The 25,642-nt window shown below is 47.7% G+C and overlaps 1 protein-coding gene across 9 annotated transcripts in view; it reads right to left on the bottom strand.

The window, feature by feature from the left end:
- osbpl3b (oxysterol binding protein-like 3b) overlaps nucleotides 1–25,642 on the bottom strand; it is a 263,221-nt gene that overhangs the window by 160,176 nt on the left and 77,403 nt on the right. For all 9 annotated transcript variants that reach the window (XM_072509457.1, XM_072509455.1, XM_072509461.1 and 6 more), the window contains 3 exons: nucleotides 10,795–10,848; nucleotides 9,616–9,729; nucleotides 9,354–9,524 (listed from right to left, as the gene is read on the bottom strand). In XM_072509457.1, coding sequence (XP_072365558.1) covers nucleotides 9,354–9,524; nucleotides 9,616–9,729; nucleotides 10,795–10,848 — 339 coding nt within the window. The remainder of the gene's footprint in view (nucleotides 1–9,353; nucleotides 9,525–9,615; nucleotides 9,730–10,794; nucleotides 10,849–25,642) is intronic.

The following is a 25,642-nucleotide window of genomic DNA, read 5'->3' as shown; positions in this document are numbered from 1 at the left end:
AAACGTATCATCCAAATATCAGAAATATGCAAGGGATAGAAAGATAGACATCATTCCATCAAAGACATTGTTTTCATGGAACCCGACAAAAATGTTGTTGAGAGCTGGGCCTAGAGGACTCATAGCAAAATAACTGTCTGCGCGGAGTCTGCACATCCTCCCAGTGTGTGCATGGGTTTCCTCCGGTGCTCCGGTTTCCTCCCACAGTCCAAAGATGTGCAGGTTAGGTGGATTGGCCATGCTAAATTGCCCTTAGTGTCCAAAATTGCCCTTAGTGTTGTGTGGGGTTACTGGGTTATGGGGATATGGTGGAGGTGTGGGCTTGGGCAGGGTGCTATTTCAAAGAGCCGGTGCAGACTCGATGGGCCAAATGGCCTCCTTCTGCACTGTAAATTCTATGAAAAAAAAAATCTATTGGTCTCATTAAAAGTGAACTCAACTGTGTAAGTTGCCGAGTTCATAAGCTCAATGAATACTAATTCACACAGCCAATTATCCAAAAGCTCCATCCTTTGTTGTCTGCTGGCAGGAAGGTAAGGGGTTGGAGCTTTTGGATAATTGGCTGGTTTTGGTGTGGCAAAGACTTTGGAATTATACCATACTTCCAAGTTTATGCTTTTGCTTCGATACCGCTCAGAGAAGTTGAAGAATTTCAAATGAATTTGCACAAAGCCATGTAAGGCGCAGCCAACTGCTCTGCAAGCACAAGATGAGGGATGACCCAGAGTGTGACTGTGGCCATGAGCTCCAGACCATGGAACTCCTCACATCAACCTGGAATGCGGGTTGGGTCCATGCACTGCGGGCGCCATGTTGTACGGCGCGGCCGCTGCAGGTCATCAGCCATTCGCATGTGCGGCCTGGGACCCGGCCATTCTCCACCCGTTTTCGGCACGGGAGGCAGGAGCTTTGGTCGGTGCCGGTGCTAACCCCTCCCCGGTACGAGAATAGGTGAGGGGTTCGCACCGATTTTTCTCGCGCTAACCTCCCGCAGATTCTCCGTTCATGCCGGCACTTAGCCACAGGAACGCAGAATCCCGCCTAATGTCTCTGCACTTAATCTGCAGTAACTGATTAAATATTGAGTAAAGTATAATGTAAATTCGCTCCTGCTTGCAGAGGACGACAATTTAGAGTGTATATCATGACTCATAAGGAATTTAAATTAATAATTTAATAAAAGGCAGAGAATAATTTGCCTCACACTGAATGTCCTTTGTCCTTCATCTATTCTTCTAATTAAATCATTTCTTTTATACAATAACTTATTAAAAAATGTATAAACTCCAAAATACAACAAATGCTGGACAACTAATGCTTCTAAAATTTCTAAGGTGTTTTTTCTTTCTTTGTAGAATCAGTAGTCAGCAGCAATTGCCATGGCAATAAACAGCCATAAGAAACAAAGAATCACACACACATTTAACATCACATGTAGGAAAAGGGTTTAAGTAACAGTCAAAGGTTTCCTTTTTTATGTTAGTATCACTGCCAAGGCCAGCATTTGTTGCCCATCATTAGCATTTAGATGAGCACTTGAAACACCATAGCATACAAGGCCAAGTGCCACAAAATAGAATTAGAATAGATTGGTGTTAGATGGGCAAAGGGCCTTTTTCTGTGCTGTAAAATGTAATGACTATAACTTTATGATTAATAGCACTGAGCAGGTGACGGCAAACTACCTTGGGGAAGGATATTCTTGCTATTTGAGGGTGTCCAGCGAAGGTTCACCAGACTAATTCAAGGGATGGCAGGACAGACATATGAAGAAAGACTAGATTGGCTGGGAAGAATGTTCCTGATGTTGGGGACATCCAGAAATAGGGGTCACAGCCTAAGAATAAGGGGCAAGACATTCAGGACTGAGATGAAGAAGAACAACTTCTCTCAGAGAGCTGTGAATTTGTGGAATTATCTACCACAGAAAGCTGTTGGGGCCGGATTACCACATGCCGCTCCTCTCAGCTGATGTTCAACATGGAGTACTACTCCATGTTGAACACCACTTGGAGGAAGCAAGGGCACAGAATCTACTCTGGTTGGGGGACTTCAAAGTCCATCTCAAAGAGTGGTTCAATAGCACTACAGACCAAGCTGGTCAAGTCCAAAAGGATACAGCTGCTTGCTTGGGTCTGCAGCAGGTGTTGAGGGCACCAACCTCATCCTCACCAACCTGCCTGCTGCAGATGCATATGTCCATGACATGTCAGTGACCACCTTATAGTCCTTGTGGAGATATATTCTTGTGTTTTGTGGCACTACCACCGTGTTAAATGGTGGGAAATCTTTGAAGAAATCTAGCAACTAGACAATAGGCACTATGAGCCAGCAGCAAAATTGTCCTTGAACACAATCTCATGGCCCAGCGTATTCACAAATCTACCATTACCAACAAAATCAGGGATCAACCTTGGTGCAGGAGGGCATGCCATGTTAGCCGTTTAGCTGCTGTTATATGAAGAGTCAAAAGTTCTGCTCCTTCTCACAAACACCTTTATTTTCCTTTAACACACCTCTGTATAAAAACTATATCATCACATCACGTGCCTCAAAGGCCATCTGAAGCGTCTTTACATATCAGTGTCAATTATTGGATACTTAACATAAATGAGACATTTAATTGGAATGTCTCTTAACCCATTCCTTAACATGCCAGAAACAAAATCAGACATACCTAAAAATGAGGTGCCAAACCTGGTGAAGCTAAAGCACAGGACTACCTGTGTGCCAAACTGCACAAGCAGCAAATAATACAAAGCTAAGCAGTTTCACAACCAACGGACAAGACCTACGCTTTGCAGTCCTGCCACATCCAACCATGTATGCCAGTGGACAATTTAAGAACTCACTAGAGGAGGGGGCTCCACAAACATTCCCAACCTCAATAATGGGGGAGCCCAGCACATCAGTGCAAAAGATAAGGCACCCGCAGCAATCTATAGTCAGAAGTGTCGAGTGGATGATCCAAACTTAGCCTCTTCCAGAGGTCCCCTGCATCACAGATGCCAATGTTCAGACAATTTGATTCACTCCACGTGATACCAAGAAACGCACTGGATACTGCAAACGCTATGGGTCCCGACAATACTTATGCTCCAGAACCTGCCACGCCCCTAGTTAAGCTGCTGTTCCAGTACAGCTACAACAGCTGTGCTAAACAGGGGCTGGTTTAGCACACTGGGCTAAATCACTGGCTTTTAAAGCAGACCAAGGCAGGCCAGCAGCACGGTTCAATTCCCGTACCAGCCTCCCCGAACAGGCGCCGGAATGTGACGATAGGGACTTTTCACAGTAACTTCATTTGAATCCTACTTGTGACAATAAGCGATTTTAATTTCATTTCATTTCAAACATTGACCGGAAGATATGAAAATTGCCCAGGTATGTCCTTAACAAAAAGCAGGAAAATTCCATCCTGACCAATTCCCACCCTATAAATCTACTTTTGATCCTGGATTTGAATTAATTCCATAAGAGGTACTTTACAAAGCCGTCATATGTCGCAGCTGAACTTCATCTCTCCAAGTACATTAAAACTTACACAATACTGTAAAGTGCTATCTCAACATTCACCAATATTAAACTTTCCTGCAGCAGTCTGAAGTTTGGAAATAGGCAAAAAAAATAATATCAAGTTAAAAGCTCCAAATTCACAATTCTAAATGAGACTCAAAGACTGGAACAGGATGTGCACCATCTATTTTGATTCAAAGATTCACAATTTTTCCAACATAAAATTGGATTAGGGGTGCCCAGGTCCTAAAGTAGAAGCTTCCATTCTTCAACATCTGTGTCTACAGCAGCCGTCTGCAAAGGGATACAGTATTATCTAGGTTCAGAGTAAAGCCTCTTTACTGCGCATCATGGGAATTTCTCAGGTTTCGATAGCAACTGAGTGAGGCTGCCAATTCGTGCAGAATTAAGGTTGTTGTTTTAATCAACAGGAGCAGGGTTTAAAAATTGTTCCATTCGGGCAGCACGGTGGCGCAGTGGTTAGCACTGGAACTGCGGCGCAGAGGACCCAGGTTCGAATTCTGGCCCTCGGTCACTGTCCGTGTGGAGTTTGCACGTTCTCCCCATGTCTGTGTGGGTTTCACTCCCACAACCAAAATATGTGCAGGGTAGGTGGATTGGCCATGCTAAATTGCCCCTTAATTGGAAAAAAAATAATAATTGGGTACTCGAAATTTATTTTAAAAAACCAAAAAAAATTGTTGTTCCATTATCTTTGGCTGAGGAGGCTTTCATCCCAGCCATCAAGTCTGAATTCAATCCCAGCTCCCACAGGGGAGAGGCTAGTAATTGAACTCAATGTGCAACTCCAATTTCCTTCTAAAATTTTACAAAGGACAATTATTTGTAAAAATTTACAGAAGTTTGTCTCTAGTTGTTTCAATTTATCCTATTATAGACTGAGAGATATAATAAGCAGTTGTTTGCTATAGTTTATTTTGGAAAAGCCAAATTGTATTTTTCCACCGATATTAACTAGTGCATTATAAGAAATAAGTGAAGTTGATGATGCCTCCGTGGTTACCCAGGTAATGTCCTACAATTCCTATTGCATACGTTCTTTTGGATAACTGCTGAAATACACCAAGTTGTAAAGAAATGAATGGACTAAAAGTTCAAAATGAATGATCATAAGTCAGAAAAGCAAAAGAAAATAACTTTATCCATAAGCCGGGAAAGCAGAAACACCTGATACGGTTGGGATAGTGAAGCAGAGATGGAGCATTACAGGCCCCGAATATGAATAAACATTGCTTCTCTTATTTGATGCAGTTTCTTTCTCAAATGTTGAAAATAAAATTGCAGTGCTATAAGTAATTCCAACTGAATACTTCCTCTCTATCACAAAGTTATCTAGTTTTAGTTTTAAGTGCTGCATTCTTTACTTCATGCTCCCATGTTAAACAGTGTTTCACAATTTTATTTTACATTTGGATAAATCAAAAGCTACTTGCATCAGAGATAGTGAAAAGTATAATTGCAGCTCATTTTTAGCAGACATCCTGATTTTCAGAAGGTAATTCTGGACATTAAGGTGGTTTTTTTCTGTTCATCTCAGACAAATGTACCAATACCATTGCACAGAACCTTAAATGGAATGCCTTGTTTTGCATAAAGTGCTCCTTTATCAGGTTTAAATCTCAAATAGCATGTAAAACTAAGCTCGCAACCTCACTCATAACAATGATAAACAGAAGGGCAAGATTAATTAATTAAATACACCTCCAGAACACAAATTGGGTCCACCATACAATTAATACAAAGCTCTCCTGAAGTACAATCTTCAAAAAAATGCTGGCTTGCACTCATCCAAGTGAATCACTTAACTGCATACATTAACTGTTTTGGTTAATATACTTTTACCGCTCACCAATAAAAGGTGATGTTAGAGCATACATTAAGAATCATATTTATAAAAGGAATACCAGTTTAAAATATATCTACCATATTGAATGAGGATTGAGGAGGTTCGGGCGGCCATAGGGAAATTGCAAACAGGCAAGGCACTAGGGGCTGATGTGTTCCCGGTAGAATTTTATAAGAAGTTTATGGACCGGCTGGTACCGCTGTTGGAGATGTTTGAGGATGTGGTACACTTCCATTTCGGTTGTACTGAAGAAAGATAAGGACTCGGTAGAATGCGGGTCAAACCAGTCAATATCTCTACTAAGTTAGGATGCCCAGATTCTTGCCAAGGTGAGGAGTGTCTCCCACAAGCAGTTGGGGAGGACCAGACAGTGTTTGCAAAGGGCAGGTGGTTATCGGGGGGGGGGGGGGGGGGGGGAGAGAAAGAGAGAAAGTTACTGGTTTGCGGTGTTGGAACAGTTTGGGATAGGGCCCAAGTTTGTTTCATGGGTTAAGTTGCTTTATAGAGAGCCCAAGGCAAGTGTCCATACAGATGATCTGAATTCAGGATACTTCCAGTTGCATAGGGGACGAGACAGAGCAGCATGGTAGCACAAGTGGATAGCACTGTGGCTTCACAGCGCCAGGGTCCCAGGTTCGATTCCCCACTGGGTCACTGTCTGTGTGTAGTCTGCACATTCTCCCGTGTCTGCATGGGTTTCCTCCGGGTGCTCCGGTTTCCTCCCACAGTCCAAAGATGTGTGGGTTAGGTGGATTGGCCATGATAAATTGCCCTTAGTGACCAAAAAGATTAGGAGGGGTTATTGGGTTACGGGGATAGGGTGGCAGTGAGGGCTTAAGTGGGTCAGTGCAGACTCGATGGGCCAAATGGTCTCCTTTTGTACTGTATGTTCTATGTGTCCCCTCCTCTCTGCGCTGGCAGGAGAGCCTTCAGCCATCGTGCTGAGACAGCCAGATAAGCGGAGGGGGATAATAATAATCTTTAATAATAATAATAATCTTTATTGTCACAAGTAGGCTCACATTAACACTGCAAGCAAGTTACTGTGAAAAGCCCCCAGTAGCCATAATCCGGCGCCTGTTCAAATACACAGAGGGAGAATTCAGAATGTCCAATTTACCCAACAGCACGTCTTTGGGGACTTGTGGAAAGAAACCGGAGCAGCTGGAGGAAATCCTCGCAGACACAAGAACGTGCAGACTCCGCACAGACAGTGACCGAAGCCGGGAATTGAACCTGGGACCTTGGCGCTGTGAAGCAACAATGCTAACCACTGTACTACCACGCTGCCACTGATAGTGTGGAGAGGGGGTGGAGCATAGGCATTTTCTATATGCCGATGACCTTTTGTACATCTCGGACTCCATCTCCATGGTAGGAGATATAAGAGGGCTGTTGATCCCAATTTGGGCTTGCTCTGTATACAAACTGAACTTGGAGAGGAGAGAGTGTTTTCCGGTTTCTCTTCTGGGGAAGAATGCAGATTTGGGGGCGTTGATATTTCATGTGGCAACCACCCACTTTAGGTGTCTGGGGTGCAGGTGGCTGAAGATTGGGCCCGGCTCCGTAAATTGAACTTCAAGAGCCTGGTGAGTAGGTCAAGGCGGATTTGCAGAGGTGGGACAGCCTCCTTCTGCTGTTGGCAGGCCGGGTTCAATCGATAAAGATGAATATTGTACTACTGTTTTTATTTTTATTCCAGTGCCTGCCGGTCTTTTTGTTGAAAGCATTTTTCTGTGAATGGAGCAGTTGATTATATAGTTTATTTGGGTGGACAAGGTAGCCAGAATTTGGAAAACGGCGCTTTGGAGGGGTTGGGTGAATTTGATTTATTATTACTAGGCAGCGAATGCCTAGAAGGTACTGGGCTGGTATGGGGGCCCAAAAGGAAATTTGAGTTAAGATGGAATTGGGTTATTGCAAGGACTCAGGCATGCAGGTGCTGGTGACGGCACCACTTCCGTTCTCCCCAGGGAAATATTCGGGCAATCTGGTGGTGGTAGAGACTCTGAAGATTTGGGGTCAATTTCGGCAGCATTTTATGCTGGGGTGGTGTCAAAGATGGCGCTGATTTGTGCAAATCACCTGTTTGAGCCGGCAAGATTAGATGATAGATTCTGGGGCTGGGAGGACAAGGGTAGTAGGAATGAGAGATTTATTTCTGCAGGAGCGATTTGAGAGTTTGGAGGAGGTGCCAGAAAAGCTTAAGATCCCATGGTCAGATACTTTCCGGTATATGGAGATATGGGGCTTTGCAAGGAAACTCTTTCCAATGCTCTCGCTGATGCCGCCCTCCTCACTGTCAGAGTGTGATGTTGGTGGCGGGCTTGGAGGAGGGGGGTAATCGGGGATTTATGGGAGGATTCTGCAGGAGGATATGGCACCGCTGGAGGGGGTTGAAGCTAAATAGGAGGAGTTGATAATGCGCTGGAAGAGGGGTTGTGGTGTGAAGTGTTGTGTAGGATGAAAGCCACGACTTTGTGTGTGAGATTAGGATTGATTCAGTTAAAGGTGGCGCATAGGGCACATTTAACGAGGCCGAGGATGAGCCAATTGCTTGAGGGAGTAGGGGACAGGTGTGAGTGATGTGAGAGGGGCCCAGCCAATCACATTCATATGTTCTGGTCTTGCTCTGAGCTGGAGAGGTGTTGGGGCTCGTTGTTCAGCACCACATTGCCAATCTTGCAAATAAATTTGGAGCCCAATCCCCTAAGGGCAAGATGTGGGATGTCAGACCTGCCGGAGCTACAGAATAGGGTGGATGTTTTAGCTTTCGACTCGCTGTTGGGATGGAAGTCAGCTTCTCCACCCTGTGCCTCAGTATGGCTGGGGGAATTAATGGAATACCTAGATCTTGACAAAGTTAAGTTCACCTTCAGAGGGGTGATTGAGCGGCTCGGCAAGGATGGCGGCCATTCATTCTGTATTTCAAAGAGTTGATCACCATCAGCTGCTCGGGAGGGAGTTGTGGGTTTTTCTTTTGTATTGGTTGTTTGGGATGGGGTGTGCTTTCCTTTTTATTTATAAAATGTTAAATACTAAATAAAAATATTGCAAATACAAAAGTTAAATATGGTTAAAGAATAAATATGAGGCAAGATATCAGAAGAAATTATCTCCAAATAATGCTAGGGGACTTTATTTTCAGAGCCATCTCATTTGAAAGACAGAATCACCAAAGAACTCACTCAGCACTACACCCCATCAGCTTAGATTACGCACTCAAACTTCTGGATTAGAATTTGAATCCATCGCCTGCTCAGGCAAGAGTGATACTAGCTGATCCAACAATGACATTTTGGAGGCACCAATTCTTGCAGGGGGCAGTTCATGGATGATGATAATACTTTGGCCTTAATCAAAGTGACAATTCTAAACTTATATGTTCAGACATCAAACAGTCAGCCAAGTTTGAATCTGTTGAACACTATGTACACAATTAGCAGTTAAGAATTAGATATTTATGTTTTTTCATTTTACTAGACAAGCTCTCGGGGCCAACTGATGCCTCAGCTAAGAACAGCCAACTCAGCATAGACTCAACACTGAATAGGGGATCTCGGAGTTTGTACAACCAAGTGCAAATTTATAATCAAGGACCCAAAAGGTTAGGTCCAACATCTGATTCCATATACAAGGCTAAAATCAGTCAATTTTCAGCTGATAGTTATATGAAGCACCGTGGAAAACAATATGCTCACAATTTCAAAATCACATCTTCCCGCAGGATCCAAAGTGCTGTGGAGCTGTGCATTTTCTGCTGAAACTTGAGAGTAAACATTCCATAGAATCCTTACAGTGCAGAAGGAGGCCATTCAGCCAATCAAGTCTGCACCGACCCTGCACAAGAATATTCTAACTAGGCCCACTGCCCCGCTCTATCCCCGTAATCCCGAGCATTAATCACGTTTTAATTTTTATTCTTTCATTTCTTAAACTTGATTGAACCAAATTGTAGATATTGGGTTACCTTTCCGAAAGAAGGAGAGTCCAAAGAGCTCGGCGAGGAGTCTGCCACAGATGAGATTGTGAAGAAGTGATTAGTCACATCATGTGGAAACTTGGCAATTTCATTCTGGCGGTATAGTCTGTGATGACGCAACTTTCCTACCCAATCATCAAAAGACTCCTGGAATTTTACCTAGCAAAGATAACATTTCATTCAAGTATTGAATTATCATAATGAAAAAAAGTGGTCAGTATAGATCCAGCAAACAGAATATTGTGTGTACCTTCAAATGATATATATGCTCTTCTGTATCTAAATCAATGCATTTTGTTTTCTTCTTTATCGACATCACAGACAGCCCAACATCAATACATCCATGAAGCTTTCCTTTCTCAATCTAAAAAATAAAGTTTTTAAACTCACCCTCTGCAGACATTAGCAGACCTCCATTTGATCTCCAGAACAATGCCAAAAATTTACTCTCAACAATTTTCATTTATATAGTTCCTTTTACATGCAAAGGCACTTCAGAGGGCCAGAAACAAAATATTTCACCAAATCAAAGGAGGAAGCAATAGGACATTAAGCTTGGTTGATCAGTAAGGTTTCGAGGAGAGGCTTGGAGGAGGAGAGAGATATTGAGAGGTAAATTCCATAGCACAAGACTGCTAAAGGCACTGCCACCAACTGTGAGGAGGAAGAATTGGGGAATACACATGGAGGTTATCGGAGGAGTTCAATGAGAAAGGAAGGGCAAAGACATACCTATAGAGGGAATTGAACATCGGGATCACTGTTTTACAATCAAAGTGGGTCAATCGCCAGTGTAGGTCAGGAAGCACAGAGATGATAGGTGAAAGGTACAGCAAGTTAGAAAATAGGAAGAAATGTTTCTGATGAACTCGATGGAAGAGGAAAGGTTAGCCTGGACAACATTTGAATCGTTTTTTTTTTGTTTTATTATTCATAAATTGAGAGTACCCAATTAATTTTTTACAATTAAGGGGCAATTTAGCGTGGCCAATCCACCTACCCTGCACATTTGTAGGTTGTGGGGGTGAAACCCATGCAAACACAGGGAGAATGTGCAAACTCCACATGGACAGTGACCCAGAGCTGGGACAGAACCTGGGACCTCGGCGCTGTGAGGCAGCAGTGCTAACCACTGCATCACCTCACATTTGAATGGTTGAGCATTCTAGATGTTCTGAAGTGCCAGAGGGGAACCCGTTCATTCCTTTTATTTGAGTTATTCATTTTGTTATCCAGATTGCATATCCTGAGTTCGGAGTTAAGAACCATAATCAGAAGGAACCATAATCAGAAAGAAGAGTACATTTTATTGAATAATTTTATTGTACTTAATTAAAAAAGACGAGTAAATTTAAAGATGATCCTATATAGCTTGCAGCTGGGTCAACAGAACAAAAAATCCTTCCAATTCTTCTTCTTTTATACTTACATCAGGCTGACATTTTGAGTACTTCATAATCCCCTTGTCTAAAAAGAAGTATCGCTGGAAATGAAAAGAAGAATATTTACTCAAGGCTCTTCCAATTGGGAAAAAAGGTTAATATATTTGTATAACTGCGTAACGCACCTTGGATTCATATCCTTATAAAACAGTGCAAATATAAAATGACCTTGCAGAAAATTGCAGGAGCTCTCAATCTAATACAAACCTTTCACACACATTTTCTATACATTTGCTATTAACCATGATTCTTGCAGAAGCACTCACTTCATGAAGACTGAAGCAAATGACGAGCGTTTGTTGGGAGAGGGTCAGAACTAACCCTCATTTTTAAAAAAGAGTACCCAATTCTTTTATTCCAATTAAGGGGCAATTTAGCGTTGCCAATTCACCTACACATCTTTTTGGGTTGTGGGGGTGAGATTCATGCAGACACGGGGAGAATGTACAAACTCCACATGGACAGTGACCCGGGCCAGGATCGAACCCGAGACCTCGGCGCAATGAGGCAGCAGTGCTAACCATTGTTCCACCGTGCCACCCCTCATTTCCATTTTGATGGTGACATTGTTCAACTGGGTTCATAAAGCATTTCCTATATCGACTTGAGCCGTACAATGAGGATACCTTCCTGCAAATTCCTACTTGCAAGAAGTAGTAGGGTAAGAAAGCATTAAAAAATGCAATGCTGGATTTAGTGTTAGAACACTACCTACCTAGATACATTACGGTGGAGCTGGCAAGGAGGCGGGCTGCCTTCAACCGGGTGAAGAGGGCACTGTACATTAGCAAGGTGTAGTGCGCCATTGTATATCCAACGAAGCTGAGGGTGACTTACAAGCTCAAGGACTTTTATTTTGGAACGGCGGAAGCAGCGGAGGAGCTTGCGAAGGCAGAAGGACTGTGGCAGAACTGAGAAATTGAGAAATGGCCATGTGCCGATGTAACCTCAGGACTGTATTTTCTTCTTTTTTGTTTCGCTGCGTGCGGGTGTATGGGCTAAAGGAGCCAATGTTGTATATATTTGGACAAGGGAAGTGATGGGACTTTCACTCGAAATGAGGGCTCTTTGGGGTGTAGGTGGATACGCGGGGTTTGTGTGCTAAAAGGGGATTTCTGGGCTTTCCAAGGGCCGGGCAAGGGGGAAAGGGACCCAGGCGGGGGCCTCCACGCTGGCCGGATAAGCCGGCCAGTGAACGGGAGTGAGGTGGGGGGAGGGGCTGTGGCCATCGGAGCCTGGCAGAACAGGGTCCGAATGGTCTAGCCGGGGTGGAAAGTTGGGGGGAAGGAACCGAGGTTTTGGGGGGGGGGGGGGGGAAGAGAGAAGAGTTTTACAGGAGGCAGTGGACAGGAGGAGTTGGAGAGAGAGGGGGTGGGGACAACTCTTGGGTATCATGTACGGTAATACTTCAGAGGTTGGATGGCGTTGAGTGTGGGAAGCGTGTGTGGGGGGGGGGAGAAAGAGAGTGGACTCTATAGATTAATGGTGACCATGGGCGGTCCCGGACTCCTTTTTCTCTTTCTCTTTTGTTGTTTGTTTCCACCGTGGGAGGGTTTGTTTTATTGGATACATATATTGACAGGTGGGTCGTTGTTTGGGGTGGTGGGAGGATGGGATCGTTGTTATTGTTAAGGGGATTGATTTTGTATTTGTTACCGTTTACTGTCTGTGGGTGGGGTGTAAATTTTGAAGGAAAAGTAAAATGGAAAATAAAAACATTTTTAAAAAAAAGAGTGGCATCGACTAGGATTTTGTGTTTAGGATTTAGAAGACGAATGGTTGCTGAGTGGCAAAGACGGAACTCCATCCTCCATTACCATCTTCAACTATTTTCAGTGGATTAGGAGAATGGGTGGGTTAGGAACCCGACATGCTGCAATTTAGACTTGCCTACTTCCAGAATGGTGCTGGGATTTCAGAACTTCGAGAATGATCACGGTGGCCTTGTTTTGGAAGCCTTTTTAAAAACCACACCTGCAGAGCAGAGGAGGCATGAACCATGGATTGGAGGCGAGAAGCATGTAGGTGAATAAAAATAGTGCTGCCTCCTTTACAGTTCATCATGAATGCTGCAGCCTATGTTATATCTGTTGTTTACTAAAGTGAGTTATGACAATGTTGTGACTGGAAAAGGCAAGTGCCATTAAATAATGCAGCTGCTGGATTCTTAGTTTTGACAAGTGGCAAGCTGTCAAATGAAAGAACACCCTGTAAAAATGAAGAAATACAAATGTCTTCAGAGACAACTGATCAGTTTTTTCAAACTTTTTTCCCTGGGCCGGCATGGTGGTGTCGTGGTTAGCACTGCTGCCTCTAGCACCATGGACCTGGGTTTGATTCTGACCTCAGGTGACTGTGTGTGGAGTTTGCACTTTCTCTTAGTGTCTGCATGGGTTTCCTCTGGGTCCTCGGATTTCCTCCCACAGTCCAAAGATGTACAGGTTAAGTGGGTTGGCAATGCTAAATTAGCCCTAGGTGAGGTCACCGGGATCGTATGGGGTTTTGGCCTCGGTAGGGTCCTCTTTCAGAGTGCCACTGCAGACCCGATGGCCGAATGGCCTCCTTCTGCACTGTAGGGTTTCTAAGATTATGTGGAACCACTTTTGCCAATCGGCTGACCTTCAGGACCCACGTCAGCCAACCTTCATGACACATGCCACGTTCGCTTACCTGTAATGAGAAAGGGGAGCCTTCTTGGACCTCACAATCTCACTCCAATTCATCCACCACTTTTCTTTCAAAATGTGCAACTTCTCCTCTCATCTGCAAGTACTTCCCTGCATATTTTTCATATAGCATCGTTAACACAGTAAAACGCCCCAACGCCCTTCATCGGAGCATCAAACAAAGTTTGACGCCAAGAAAGACGGGACATGTAGTCTGGTTATCAGAAACATGGTCCAACAGACACATTTGGAATGGGGGAGAGGGGTAAAAAAGGTGCACGGAGCATATTCCAGAATCTCAAGCCCAGGCAACTGAAGGCACGAAGAAGGCATGGAATGATTAAAATCAGGGTCTGCAAATACGAAGCCAATTAAAAAGCTTAAATTTAAAGCTGATTTCTAGGGCACAAGAGATTGGGCGGGAATGATAAAATGGGATAATGCCCCAGAAAGAAAAGTGGAATTCAAAGGGAAAGAACTGAAGGTGCAAAAAGAATTAATCTTTGAAATAGGTCAAAGACAGAATAAAAGTAGTACGGCCAGTTAACTTGCTAACAAAGTTGTAAAAAGCATGAGGGGAAATAGAAAGCATTCAATGGCCTGGATTTACCAGTCACTGATGAAGGAATGTGCTTACCACTCACCTGAAAAAAGTTGCCCACAGAGATGTAGCAATCTGTGTGGCATAGATACCCACCTTTCTCAATTATACTTTGACATCAAGGATCTCCAAGAATAGTCACCATCATGCAGGGTAAACAAGCCAATCACATTTAAATATGTTTACAGTCAACAAACCTGGGAGCAGCACTGATTATCCTTCATTTTTAATAAATTTTACAGAAAGCAAAATAAAGATTAGGAAATGCATATTAGAAGCAGAAGTGTCGAACTTTAAAAGAGGTTATAAAAATATTGAACTGTCAATAGAAACTTTTAACATATGCTAATATAAATTAGTTTTCCAGGGCCATACACATTGTACAACAGCAGTTATGACTAGGCATGCCATTAAAAATCCAGTTATATCTCAGTAACAAGGCTTAACTGTTTTTGAACTGTGATATTACAACATAAAAGGAAAGTTCTTGTCACTGAATTCTAACTAATTGCCAGTTGCAGAGGGTTCAAAAACACACCTTCTGGAGGAGCATGGAATCTGAGACAGCAACTTGTGGATTTCCTCACTTAATAGCACACATGCAGACACCAGAAACTGCCAGCAGTTTCAGACAAGTAATGACAGCAAGTGCTGACAATTCCCTGTCATTACAACTGCAAAATCCAGCCAAAATGTTTTACTGTTTGGAGAAGGAACAGACATCTCTCAACTGCTAAGAATCTGTTCATAAATCTGTTCAGAAAATAAATGCCAGCCTCTGTGAATATATTTAGGCCAAAAATTTTAAAATCACAAATCAGTCCATTTGGGGAAGTTATTGAAGCTCAAGGTAAATTACACTCCCAGTTTGATAGGTTTCATCCCCAGATCTTCAACGTCGCCGCCACCACCGGACTCGTGGTGTACCTTGTCGGCGAGAGCGGCAGCGGTGCAGTCACCACCGCCCTCAGGCTTGTGCCCCTGCAGGACGCCATCTCCAACCTCTTCCACGCCGCCCCCTCTCCCTCTATTACCCACTTACAGATCATCGCCACGTTGGCTGCCCAATAGAAACCGCACAGATTCGGCAGCGCCACCCCTCCCTGTCCCTGCTGCGCTCCAGAAACACCCTCTTTACCCTCGGGGTCTTATTTGCCCACACAAAACCCATGATGCTCCTACCTACCCATTTAAAAACGGCCTTGGTAATCATAATGGGAAGGCACTGGAACACAAAGAGAAACCTCGGGAGGACCATCATTTTAACCGACTGTACCCTGCCTGCTAGCAAGAGTGGCAGCACATCCCATCTTTTGAAATCCTCATCCATCTGCTCCACCAACCGCGTCAAATTGAGCTTGTGCAGGGCCCCCCAGCTCCCAGCCACCTGGATCCCCAAGTACCGAAAGTTCCTTTCCGCCCTCTTCAATGGTAGGTCGTCTATCCCCCTTCCCTGGTCCCCTGGATGCACCACAAAGAGCTCACTTTTCCCTACATTGAGCTTATAGCCCGAGAAGTCCCCAAACTCCCTTAGGATCCGCATGACCTCCACCATCCCCTCCACTGGATTTGCCACATACAGCAACAGGTCATCCGCATACAGCGACACCCGATGTTCCTCTCCCCCTCGGACCAACCCCCTCCATTTCCTGGACTCCCTTAGTGCCATGGCCAAAGGCTCGATTGCCAATGCAAACAACAAGGTGGACAGGGGGCACCCCTGCCTCGTCCCTCGGTACAGCCGAAAGTACTCCGACCTCCGCCGATTCGTAGCCACACTCGCCACCAGGGCTCTATATAGGAGCCTGACCCAACTGATAAACCCCTCCTTGAACCCAAACCTCCGCAACACTTCCCAAAGATACTCCCACTCCAACCGGTCGAAGGCCTTCTCCGCGTCCATAGCTGCCACTACCTCCGCCTCTCCCTCCACCGATGGCATCATAATCACGTTGAGGAGCCTCCGCACATTAGTGTTTAGCTGCCTGCACTTTACAAATACCGTCTGGTCCTCATGGATCACCCCAGGGACACAGTCCTCAATTCTCGTAGCCAGCACATTTGCCAGCAACTTAGCATCCACATTGAGGAGCGAGATCCGTCAATACGACCCACATTGCAGTGGGTCCTTCTCCCGCTTCAGAATCAGCGAGATCAGCGCCCCGGACATTGTCGGGGGCACGGTCCCCCCCTCCCTTGCCTCATTGAAAGTCCTCACTAACAACGGGCCTAGCAGGTCCACATATTTCCTATAAAACTCGACCGGGAACCCATCTGGCCCCGGGGCGTTCCCCGCCTGCATATTCCCCAATCCTTTAACCAGCTCCTCCAACCCAATTGGGCCCCTAAACCAGCCACCTCCTGCTCCTCCACCCTCGGGAACCTCAGTTGATCCAAAAATCATCGCATCCCCTCTTCCCCCGCTGGGGACTCAGATCTGTACAGCTCCTCATAGAAGTCCTTAAATACCTCATTCACTCTCACCGCACTCCGCACCGTATTCCCCCTACTATCCTTAACTCCACCTATCTCCCTCGCTGCCACCCTCTTACGGAGCTGGTGTGCCAGCATCCGGCTCGCCTTCTCCCCATACTCATACGTCGCCCCCTGTGCTTTCCTCCACTGTGCCTCTGCTTTCCCTGTGGTCAACAGGTCAAACTCCGTCTAGAGGCTTCGCCGCTCCCTAGGTAGCCCCTCCTCAGGGACCTCTGCTTATCTCCTGTCCACCCTTAAGATCTCCCCCACCAACCTCTCCCTCTCCCTGCCCTCTCTCTTCTCCCTGTGGGCCCTAATGGAGATTAACTCTCCCCTGACCACCGCCTTCAACGCCTCCCAGACTACCCCCACCTGCACCTCTCCGTTATCATTGGCCTCCAAGTATCTCTCAATGCACCCCGCACCCTCCCGCACACCTCCTCATCCGCCAGTAATCCCAGATCCAGACGCCACAGCGGGCGCTGGTCCCTCTCCTCTCCTACCTCCAGCTCCACCCAGTGCGGGGCGTGCTCTGAGATGGCTATGGCCGAATACTCTGTTTCTTCCACTTTCGGGATTAGTGCCCTACTCAAAACAAAAAAATCTATCCGGGAGTAGGTTCTATGTACATGGGAAAAGAATGAGAATTCCCTGGCCAAGGGCCTAGCAATCCTCCATGGATCCACTCCCCCCATCTGGTCCATAAACCCCCTAAGCACCTTGGCCGCAGCCAGCCTCTTCCCAGTCTTGGATCTGGAGCGATCTAATGCTGGATCCAGCACAGTGTTGAAATCCCCACCCATTATCAAGCTTCCTGCCTCCAGGTCCGGAATCTGACCCAGCATGTGCTTCATAAATCCTGCATCAGCCCAGTCCGGGGAATATACGTTTACCACTACCACCCACACCCCCTGCAACCTACCGCTCACCATCACGTATCAACCTCCATTATCCACTGCAGTATTCTTGGCCTCAAACAACACCCGCTTCCCCACCAGTATTGCTCTGTTCTTCGCATCCAGCCCAGAATGGAATACCTGTCCTACCCATCCCTTTCTCAACCGGACCTGGTCTGCCACCTTCAAATGGGTCTCCTGAAGCATGACCACGTCTGCCGTCAGTCCCTTTAAGTGCACGAACACTCGGGCCCTCTTAACCGGCCCATTCAGGCACCTCATATTCCAAGTTATCAGCCGGATTGGGAGGCTTCTCACCCCCCCCCCCCCCCGCCGACTAGCCATCTCCTTTTCTAGGCCAGTCACGTGCCCGCGCCTCCCGCACCCTCCAGTCCCCAAGATGGCGGACCCCCGCCCCGACCACCTCTCCTATTTCCAGTTCCCCATTGGCCAATGCAGCAGCAGCCCTATATCACCCCCCCCAACTCGATCCTTATCTCGCTCTTTTGCTCCCCCCATAATACCCCCATAAGTCAGCTGACTCCTGCTGACCCCGGCCTCTCCCACCTTCCCATCGACCCCCCCCAGTGTGGGAATCCCCCCTCCCCTTCAGTCAGTGTGCGCTCCTCCGACCCCCACAGCTGTCCTTCCCTAGCGCGGGAAAAGCCTGCGCTTTCCTGAGCCGGCCCCGCCCCCTCTGGCACAGCTCCTTTGCGGCCTTATCTCAATTCCCCCATCCCCGGGCCTCCCCTCCCTCCAACACCGGCGCCCACACTTTCCCAAAGCCTCCCCATCAAATCCCTTCACCCATCCCCATCCAGCACCCAACCAAGCGAACATTCCCTACACGTAGTTAAAATCATATATACAGCAGACATCCCCCCCCACAATCACAGACCCTCAATTTGAGTCCAACTTTTCAGTCTGTATGAAGCTCCAAGCCTCCTCAGGCGTTTCGAAATAGTGGTGCCAATCTTGGAATGTGACCCATAATCGCGCTGGCTGCAGCGTACCGAACTTCACCCCCTTCCGATGGAGCACCGCCTTGGCCCGATTAAAGCCAGCTCTCTTCTTTTTTTTTTTGAAACAATATTTTATTGAAAATTTTTGGTCAACCAACACAGTACATTGTGCATCCTTTACACAACATTGTAACAATACAGATAATAATGACCTTTTTAAATTTAAACAAAAACAACAACAAATAAATAAATATTAAATAACAAAAAAAAAAAAACTAGCCCTAATTGGCAACTGCCTTGTCTCAGGCCACACCCCCCCATCCCTCCTCCCCCCCCCCCCAATCCCCCCCCATCCCTCCCCCCCCCCCCAATCCCTCCCCCCCCCCCAATCCCTCCCCCCCCCCCAATCCCTCCCCCCCCCCCCAATCCCTCCCCCCCCCCCCCCCAATCCCTCCCCCCCCCCAAGTCCTGGGCCGCTGCTGCTGCCTTCTTTGTTCTCCCCTATCTATCTTTCCGCAAGATATTCGACGAACGATTGCCACCGCCTAGTAAACCCTTGAGCCGACCCCCTTAGGACGAACTTAATCCGCTCTAACTTTATGAACCCCGCCATATCATTTATCCAGGTCTCCACCCCCGGGGGCTTGGCTTCTTTCCACATTAGCAATATTCTGCGCCGGGCTACTAGGGACGCAAAGGCCAAAACATCGGCCTCTTTCGCCTCCTGCACTCCCGGCTCTTGTGCAACCCCAAATATAGCCAACCCCCAGCTTGGTTCGACCCGGACTCCTACTACTTTCGAAAGCACCTTTGTCACCCCCATCCAAAACCCCTGTAGTGCCGGGCATGACCAAAACATATGGGTATGATTCGCTGGGCTTCTCGAGCACCTCGCACACCTATCCTCCACCCCAAAAAATTTACTGAGCCGTGTTCCAGTCATATGTGCCCTGTGTAATACCTTAAACTGAATCAGGCTTAGCCTGGCGCACGAGGACGACGAGTTTACCCTGTTTAGGGCATCTGCCCACATCCCCTCCTCAATCTCCTCCCCTAGCTCTTCTTCCCATTTCCCTTTTAGTTCGTCCATCATAGTCTCCCCTTCGTCTCTCATTTCCCTATATATATCCGACATCTTACCGTCCCCCACCCATTTCTTTGAGATGACTCTGTCCTGCACCTCTTGTGTCGGGAGCTGCGGGAATTCCCTCACCTGTTGCCTCGCAAAAGCCCTCAATTACATGTACCTGAATGCATTCCCTTGCGGCAACCCATATTTCTCGGTCAGCGCTCCCAGACTCGCAAACTTCCCATCCACAAATAGATCTTTCAATTGCGTTATACCTGCTCTTTGCCACATTCCATATCCCCCATCCATTCCCCCCGGGGCAAACCTATGGTTGTTTCTTATCGGGGACCCCCCCAGTGCTCCGGTCTTTCCCCTATGTCGTCTCCACTGTCCCCAAATCTTCAGTGTAGCTACCACCACCGGACTCGTGATATAGTTCCTTGGTGAGAACGGCAATGGGGCTGTCACCATAGCCTGCAGGCTGGTCCCCCTACAGGACGCCCTCTCTAATCTCTTCCACGCCGCTCCTTCCTCCTCTCCCATCCACTTACTCACCATTGAAATATTAGCGGCCCAATAGTACTCACTTAGGCTCGGTAATGCCAGCCCCCCCCTATCCCTACTACGCTGTAAGAATCCCTTCCTCACTCTCGGAGTCTTCCCGGCCCAAACAAAACCCATGATACTCTTTTCTATCCTTTTGAAAAAAGCCTTCGTGATCACCACCGGGAGACACTGAAACACAGAGGAATCTCGGGAGGACCACCATCTTAACCGCCTGCACCCTCCCTGCCATTGACAATGCTACCATATCCCATCTCTTGAAATCTTCCTCCATCTGTTCCACCAACCGCGTCAAATTTAGCCTGTGCAATGTGCCCCAATTCTTAGCTATCTGGATCCCCAGGTAACGAAAGTCTCTTGTTACCTTCCTCAACGGTAGGTCTTCTATTTCTCTACTCTGCTCCCCTGGATGCACCACAAACAGCTCACTCTTCCCCATGTTCAATTTATACCCTGAAAAATCCCCAAACTCCCCAAGTATCCGCATTATTTCTGGCATCCCCTCCGCTGGATCCGCCACATATAGTAGCAGATCATCCGCATATAAAGATACCCGGTGTTCTTCTCCTCCCCTAAGTATTCCCCTCCATCCCTTGGAACCTCTCAGCGCTATCGCCAGGGGCTCAATCGCCAGTGCAAACAGTAATGGGGACAGAGGACATCCCTGCCTTGTCCCTCTATGGAGCCGAAAATATGCCGATCCCCGTCCATTCGTGACCACACTCGCCACTGGGGCCCTATACAACAGCTGCACCCATCTAACATACCCCTCTCCGAACCCAAATCTCCTCAACACCTCCCACAGATAATCCCACTCCACTCTATCAAATGCTTTCTCGGCATCCATCGCCACTACTATCTCCGTTTCACCCTCTGGTGGGGCCATCATCATTACCCCTAACAACCTCCGTATGTTCGCGTTCAGCTGTCTCCCCTTCACAAACCCAGTTTGGTCCTCATGAACCACCCCCGGGACACATTCCTCTATTCTCATTGCCATTACCTTGGCCAAGACCTTGGCATCTACATTGAGGAGGGAGATTGGTCTGTAGGACCCGCATTGTAGCGGATCCTTTTCCTTCTTTAAAAGAAGCGATATCGTTGCTTCTGACATAGTCGGGGGCAGTTGTCCCCTTTCCTTTGCCTCGTTGAAGGTCCTCGTCAGTAGCGGGGCGAGCAAGTCCAAATATTTTCTGTAAAATTCAACTGGGAATCCGTCCGGTCCCGGGGCCTTTCCCGTCTGCATGTTCCTAATTCCTTTCACCACTTCTACCGTGATCTGTGCTCCCAATCCCATCCTTTCCTGCTCTTCCACCTTGGGAATTTCCAGCCGATCCAAAAACTCCATCATTCTCTCCCTCCCATCCGGGGGTTGAGCTTCATACAATTTTTATAAAATGTCTTAAACACTTCATTCACTCTCTCTGCTCCCCGCTCCGTCTCTCCATCTTCGTCTCTCACCCCCCCCTATTTCCCTCGCTGCTCCCCTTTTCCTCAATTGGTGTGCCAGCAATCTGCTCGCCTTCTCTCCATATTCATACTGTACACCCTGCGCCTTCCTCCATTGTGCCTCTGCAGTGCCTGTGGTCAGCAAGTCAAATTCCACATGCAGCCTTTGCCTTTCCCTATACAGTCCCTCCTCCGGTGCTTCCGCATACTGTCTGTCCACCCTCAGAAGTTCTTGCAACAACCGCTCCCGTTCCTTACTCTCCTGCTTCCCTTTATGTGCCCTTATTGATATCAGCTCCCCCCTAACCACCGCCTTCAACGCCTCCCAGACCACTCCCACCTGAACCTCCCCATTGTCATTGAGTTCCAAGTACTTTTCAATGCATCCCCTCACCCTTAAGCACACACCCTCATCCGCCATTAGTCCCATGTCCATTCTCCAGGGTGGACGCCCTCTTGTTTCCTCCCCTATCTCCAAGTCTACCCAGTGTGGGGCATGATCCGAAATGGCTATAGCCGTATATTCCGTTCCCCTCACCCTCAGGATCAATGCCCTACCCAACACAAAAAAGTCTATGCGTGAATAGACTTTATGGACATAGGAGAAAAACGAGAACTCCTTACTCCTAGGTCTACTGAATCTCCACGGGTCCACCCCTCCCATCTGCTCCATAAAATCCTTAAGCACCTTGGCTGCTGCCGGCCTCCTACCAGTCCTGGACTTCGACCTATCCAGCCTTGGTTCCAACACCGTGTTAAAGTCTCCCCCCATTATCAACTTTCCGGTCTCTAGGTCTGGGATGCGTCCTAGCATTCGCCTCATAAAATTGGCATCGTCCCAATTCGGGGCATACACGTTTACCAACACCACCATCTCTCCCTGTAATTTGCCACTCACCATCACGTATCTGCCCCCGTTATCCGCCACTATAGTCTTTGCCTCGAACATTACCCGCTTCCCCACTAATATAGCCACCCCCCTGTTTTTCGCATCCAGCCCCGAATGGAACACCTGCCCCACCCATCCTTTGCGCAACCTAACCTGATCCATCAGTTTCAGGTGCGTTTCCTGTAACATGACCACATCTGCTTTAAGTTTCTTAAGGTGTGCGAGTACTCGTGCCCTCTTTATCGGCCCGTTAAGCCCCCTCACGTTCCACGTGATCAGCCGAGTTGGGGGGCTTCCCACCCCCCCCCCCTTGCCGGTTAGCCATCATCTTTTTCCAGCTTCTCGCCCAGTTCCCACGCGGCTGTATTTCTCCCAGACGGTACCCCCCCCCGCCCATCCTTTCCCGTACCCACTCCCCCTTTCCCCAGCAGCAGCAACCCAGTAATTCCCCCCTCCCCCCCCCCGCTAGACCCCCCGCTAGCGTAATTACTCCCCCCATGTTGCTCCCAGTAGTCAGCAAACTCTGGCTGACCTCGGCTTCCCCCCGTGATCACGGCTCGCCCCGTGCGGCGCCCCCTCCTTCCTGCTTCTCTATTCCCGCCATAATTATCATAGCGCGGGAACCAAGCCCGCGCCTCTCCCTCGGCCCCGCCTCCCATGGCCAACGCCCCATCTCCTCTCCCTCCCCACCTCCCCCCATCACCACCTGTGGGAGAAAGAAAAGTTACCATACCGCAGGATTAATCATACAATCCCTCTTCGCCCCCCCCCCCCCCCCCCACTCGTCCCACCACTTTGTCCAAACGTTCATTTTCGTAGTCCAATCATTCCAATTTTTCTTCTACAATAAAAGTCCACGCTTCATCCGCCGTCTCAAAGTAGTGGTGCCTCCCTTGATATGTGACCCACAGTCTTGCCGGTTGCAGCATTCCAAACTTTATCTTTTTTTTGTGAAGTACCGCTTTGGCCCGATTAAAGCTCGCCCTCCTTCTCGCCACCTCCGCACTCCAACCTTGATAGACGCGGATCACCGCGTTCTCCCATTTACTACACCGAGTTTTCTTCGCCCATCTAAGGACCATTTCTCTATCCTTAAAACGGAGAAATCTCACCACTATGGCTCTGGGAGCTTCTCCTGCTCTCGATCCTCGCACCATAACTCGGTATGCTCCCTCCACCTCCAACGGACCCGTCGGGGCCTCCACTCCCATTAACGAGTGCAGCATCGTGCTCACATATGCCCCGACGTCCGCCCCCTCCACACCTTCAGGAAGGCCAAGAATCCTCAAGTTGTTCCTCCTTGCGTTATTTTCCAGTGCCTCCAACCTCTCCACAGATCGTTTCCGGTGTGCCTCCTGTATCTCCGACTTCACCACCAGGCCCTGTATGTCGTTTTCATTCTCTGCTGCTTTCGCCTTCACGACCCGAAGCTCCTGCTCCTGTGTCTTTTGTTCCTCTTTCAGCCCTTCAATCGCCTGTAATATCGGGGCCAACAACTCTTTCTTCATTTCCTTTTTTATCTCCTCCACGCAGCGTTTCAAAAACTCTTGTTGTTCAGGGCCCCATATGAAACTGCCACCTTCCGACGCCATCTTGGTTTCTGCTTGCCTTCCTTGCCGTTGTTCCAAAGGATCCGCTGCAATCCGGCCACTTTCCTCTCCTTTTTCCATCCGTGTCCAGGGGGAACACCCTCCTGGTTTACCGCACGGTGTTTTCAGCCGTTAAAATTGCCGTTGGGGCTCCTATCAAGAGCCCAAAAGTCCGTTTCACAGGGAGCTGCCAAAACGTGCGACTCAGCTGGTCATCGCCGCACCCGGAAGTCAAAACCAGCTCTCTTCTTGGCCACCTCTGCACTCCAGTCCTGGTAGATTCGGATCTCCGTGTTCTCCCACCTGCTGCTCCGCTCTTTCTTGGCCCATCTCAAGACACACCCTCTATCCATAAAGCTCGTTGGCCTTGGGTGTCCTTGCCAGGACCCGATGAGCCCCATCTAGCTCCAGGGGGCTCGGGAAGGCTCCTGCGCCCATCAGCGAATTGAGCATCGTGCTCACATATGGCCCGGTATCGGGCCCCTCAACTCCTTCAGGGACACCCAGAATCCGAAGATTTTTCCTCCTCGACCCATTCTCCAGGTCCTCAAATCTTTCCGCCCACCTCTTGTGCAGCGTCTCGTGTGCCTCCACCTTCACCCTCAGGCCCAACATCTCATCCTCGTTCGCCAAGGCTTTTTGCCGCACCTCCCGGATCACCGCCCCCTGGGCCCTCTGGGTCTCCACTAGCTTCTCAATCGCCGCCTTCATTGGTGCCAGCATTTCGGTCTTCAGCTCCTCAAAGCAGCGTTTAAGAAACTCCTGCTGCTCCTGCGACCACTGCGCCCATGCTGCTTGGTCTCCACTCGCCGCCATCTTGCTTTTTCTCCCTCTCACTTTTTGCTGCTCCAAGATCCCATTTTTCACCGCTCCACTCCTGGTCCAATCCATACACTGTCGGGGGGACCTTGCAGTCACCTTCCCACACTGGAAGCCGTCGAACAAGTGCTGTTGGGGCCCCACTAGAGAGCCCTAAAGTCCGTTCCCGGCGGGAGCTGCCGAACGTGCGACCTATTCAGGCATGGCCGCAACCGGAAGTCCCGAAAAGCAGCTTGTTAAGGAAACTATAGAAATGAAGAGAAGTTTCCATGAAGTCTGAAGTTAAAGATACCAGAACAGAGAACTGTTCAGTAATGTCACTGAGCTGAAAAGGCATCGGATCGTGAGAGACCAGAAATATATCTGAAGTGATTTTCAGGTTTTTGGGATTTTACTACAGCCTGTGGAACGGGAGTTGAACTAATAATGGAAATCGGTGGCTAGAACTCGGAGTTTGTTTATGAGCAGTTAAGAAAAAGGGAAATCTAAAAGGGGGTGGTGTAAAATCCTGAACTGGGCTCGCTGTTAAAAGTAGAGTGGAAGCTTGGGCTAAAAGAGTTATTTGTAAAACCTGAACTGGATTTTGGAATGCAAAACACTAAGGGAACGCATTATTATGAGAGAAGATTTTAAAGCGTGTTTTTGGGAGTAGAGTTTGGAAACTCTCCATCTGGGGGGATTCGGAGGAGGAATTCACAGACAATAACTTGGTTTCAGAGTGGAGTCTGTAGTTGACCAGTCATGTTTTGTCCTTAAAAGGAAGTGTGTGTGTTAATGAGACTATTATAGCTTAAGATGGGCAGCACGGTGATGCAGTGGGTTAGCCCTGCTGCTTCACGGCGCCGAGGTCCCAGGT

Source organism: Scyliorhinus torazame, chromosome 6 (assembly GCF_047496885.1).
Source record: "Scyliorhinus torazame isolate Kashiwa2021f chromosome 6, sScyTor2.1, whole genome shotgun sequence".
Classification (NCBI taxonomy): domain Eukaryota; kingdom Metazoa; phylum Chordata; class Chondrichthyes; order Carcharhiniformes; family Scyliorhinidae; genus Scyliorhinus; species Scyliorhinus torazame.
The sequence above is the reverse complement of the archived record's forward strand: the minus strand, read 5'-3'. Positions and strand labels throughout refer to the sequence as shown.